The 3,280-nt window shown below is 71.5% G+C and overlaps 1 protein-coding gene across 1 annotated transcript in view; it reads left to right on the forward strand.

The window, feature by feature from the left end:
- COL6A1 (collagen type VI alpha 1 chain) overlaps positions 1-3,280 on the forward strand; it is a 21,592-nt gene that overhangs the window by 7,020 nt on the left and 11,292 nt on the right. The window contains 8 exon segments of the mRNA XM_025040316.1: positions 33-233; positions 1,133-1,292; positions 1,402-1,530; positions 1,620-1,640; positions 1,793-1,813; positions 1,887-1,931; positions 2,685-2,738; positions 3,174-3,218. Coding sequence (XP_024896084.1) covers positions 33-233; positions 1,133-1,292; positions 1,402-1,530; positions 1,620-1,640; positions 1,793-1,813; positions 1,887-1,931; positions 2,685-2,738; positions 3,174-3,218 — 676 coding nt within the window.

Genomic DNA, 3,280 nt, shown 5'->3' on the forward strand with positions numbered 1-3,280 from the left:
CGACGGCGCTGGCTCACCCGCCGCGCCCGCAGGTACTACCGCTGCGACCGCAACCTGGTGTGGAACGCGGGCGCGCTGCACTACAGCGACGAGGTGGAGATCATCCGCGGGCTCACGCGCATGCCCGCCGGCCGCGACGAGCTCAAGGCCAGCGTGGACGCGGTCAAGTACTTCGGCAAGGGGACCTACACGGACTGCGCCATCAAGAAGGGGCTGGAGGAGCTGCTGGTGGGGTGAGCACCCCTCCCCCACCCCTCGGCCTGGGGCTCCCTCCTCTGGCCAGCTCCTGGCCTCTGGCGAGCCACAGGACCCAGGGTCCCCAGATGGTGCGCCACCTTCCTGACCCAAGCACGGTCACGCAAACTCGCCAGAGCCCTGGGGCTGCCCACTGTCAAACCCAGCTCTGGTGCCCAAGAGCCCCCAGAACCAGTCGTAGTGACCGCCGCCCAGCCTGCCTTTCCCGCTGCCCAGGGTCACGCTGCGTCCCGCCGTCCGCCCTGGGGCTGTCCATCATCTCCTCCAGCCGTGAAAGCAGGAGGGACCTGGAAGGCCCTGGTCACTGCCTCCCCCGGGCCGAGCAGGGGTGACGTCTGCAGCCAGAGACGGACAGAGGGGGACACACGGACACACAGAAGACAGGGACAGAGAGGGTGACAGAGGGAAGGGACCGTGCGACAGCACCGACGTCCCCAGGGCTGGCCGCGCACATGAGGTGGTGGTGGCAGTGGTGGCCGCCAGCAGCCGCCGCCACTAACCGGAGAGCGTTGGCTCCCGGCTGTGGCTCGGCTCGGCCGGGTGGCAGCCCCCATGTCCCCACCGCAGGGAGCAGGTGCTCAGCTGTCCCCTCCCACGGTCTGGGGTCTGGGCCCCATGTCGGATGCCTCAGGCAGGGCGAGGACCCGTGCATCTCCCAAGGCTGACACGCGACCCCCAAAGCTCTTGTGTTCCATGGCCTTTGCACGGCCCCCCTTTACAGCTGGGGTGACGGGGTCCCGGCCTCCCTCCGGGCGCCTGGCCCCTGCCTGTCACCTGCCCGTCACCTCCCATCTCCAGGTCTCAGCTCCGGGGCCCCACAGGCTCAGAGATGACCTGGGGAGCCCGGCCGGGTCTCACTGTGCCCGCCGCCTTGCAGGGGGTCCCACCTGAAGGAGAACAAGTACCTGATCGTGGTGACGGACGGGCACCCCCTGGAGGGCTACAAGGAGCCGTGCGGGGGCCTGGAGGACGCCGTGAACGAGGCCAAGCACCTGGGCGTCAAAGTCTTCTCAGTGGCCATCACGCCCGACCACCTGGTGGGAGCCCTGCCCGGGCCTGCAGCTGGCCAGACCGCGCGGGGAGGGGCAGAGGGGCCCGGCTCCCCGGCGTCCCCGGTGTCACCCTCGTCCCCCGCATCCACCGCAGGAGCCGCGGCTGAGCATCATCGCCACGGACCACACGTACCGGCGCAACTTCACGGCGGCCGACTGGGGGCAGAGCCGTGATGCCGAGGAGGCCATCAGCCAGACCATCGACACCATCACGGACATGATCGTGAGTGCCGCGCCCACGCCCGCCCCTCCGGGCGCCGCGCACCGCGGCCGCGGGCGTGAAGTGACTGGGCTTTCTCGCTTCGTTTTCAGAAAAATAACGTGGAGCAAGTGGTAAGAGACCCCCTCCCCACCCCCACCTCCCAGGGCGTCTCCGCCAGCCGGTGTCCCCGCCGGGCGCCTGGGCCAAGCCCCCGGAGCACGCGGCCGGGCGCGGTGGCCGAGCCTCGGCGTCCTGACGTGTCACTCTGTTCCTCCCCTGGCAGTGCTGTTCCTACGAGTGCCAGGTGAGTGTGGGCCCCCCGCCCCCCCGGCCTCCCGGGGTGCTGGCCCGGGCTGACTGTCCTATCTGCTCCGCAGCCCGCCAGAGGACCACCTGGACCGCGGGGCGACCCCGGGTACGAGGTGAGCGGCCGTACCCCACCCCGCCTACGCCCAAGAGGGAGAGAGGTGTCGCGTGAGCGTGGGAGGGGTGTCCCTACAGCCTGGCACCCCAGGCGTTACGGACACAGGGGGCCCCAAGCAGCCATCTTGAGCACCCGCCACGCTTCTGCCACTGGCTGGGTGTGGGGACGGCGAGGGTGCCCCTGATGACCAGGTGGCCCAGCCGTGGAGAGAGAGCCCGGGCGCAGAGACCGAGGCCGCTGGGGGGGCCGAGGGCTGGCGTGGGGGGGCCAAGGGCTGGCGTGGGGTGGCCGAGGGGGGGCCGAGGGCTGGCGTGGGGTGGCCGAGGGCTGGCGTGGGGTGGCCCGCTCCCTGTGGTGGAGGAGGGGCCCTTCCTGAGGTGTCCCCTGAGCGCTTGGCTCCCGGAGCTGGGCCTTCCGCGGACGGCGGGGCGTATGCGCTCGGGGCCCAGATTCCCGGCTGCTCCTGAGATGTCAGCCGCAGCCCCCAGGAGCCTCCCGCCCACAAGCAAGCGGCCTTGCTCGGGGGTCTGCGTGCTGGTGCCACTGCCAGGAGCCCAGCACAGCGGCCGGAAGGGGTGGCGGGCGGCAGGGTGTGCGGGGGGACACGTAGACCTGACCTCGCAGACCCCAAGATGGACCATGGGTGCCGGGGAAGGCACCCGAACACCACAAGGGCAGGCGGGGTCCCTCCACCAGCTCTCGGAAACGCGCGGGACGGGCTCCCCTGACCTTGACCTGCTCTGTGTCCCAGGGGGAGCGAGGCAAGCCGGGCCTCCCAGGAGAGAAAGGGGAAGCCGGAGACCCCGTGAGTGCTGAGCCGCTGACTCTGCGGGTGGGGGACCTGGCTGTGGAAGCTTCCAGAAGGACGGCTGGTTTCTGAGCACCAGGGTCACAGGTCACGGCCCCCATGGGGGCAAGGCCAGTGGGTGCCCGGCACAGCCCTGTCTCCCCCACGCCACACCAGGAGGCCCCCCGGCCCCTCAGGCCTCCACGGCCTGGCCTGCTCTCGGGGGCCGGCGGGGGCTTGGCCAGCAAAGTCCCAAGACCTGTACCCCAGCCACAGCCGGTGTCCCCACCCCCCACCCTCAGCTCCCGGGGGATCTTGAGCTGGGGCCTCACAGCAGGGCTGTGCCCCGGATGCTGCCAGCAGGAGGCCGGGTCCGGCCAGCGGGCCGTGGGAGGCCAGGCGGTGGGTGGGCCGCCGGCCCAGGGTGCCTAACGAAGCCCCTCTGTGCTCCAGGGCCGGCCCGGGGACCTGGGACCTGTCGGCTACCAGGGAATGAAGGTGCGTCTCCCCTCCCCCGCCCCCCCGGCCGCTCCTGGGGCTGACCGGGCCGCTGAGCGCGG

Source organism: Pteropus alecto, unplaced genomic scaffold, assembly GCF_000325575.1.
Source record: "Pteropus alecto unplaced genomic scaffold, ASM32557v1 scaffold339, whole genome shotgun sequence".
NCBI lineage: Eukaryota > Metazoa > Chordata > Mammalia > Chiroptera > Pteropodidae > Pteropus > Pteropus alecto.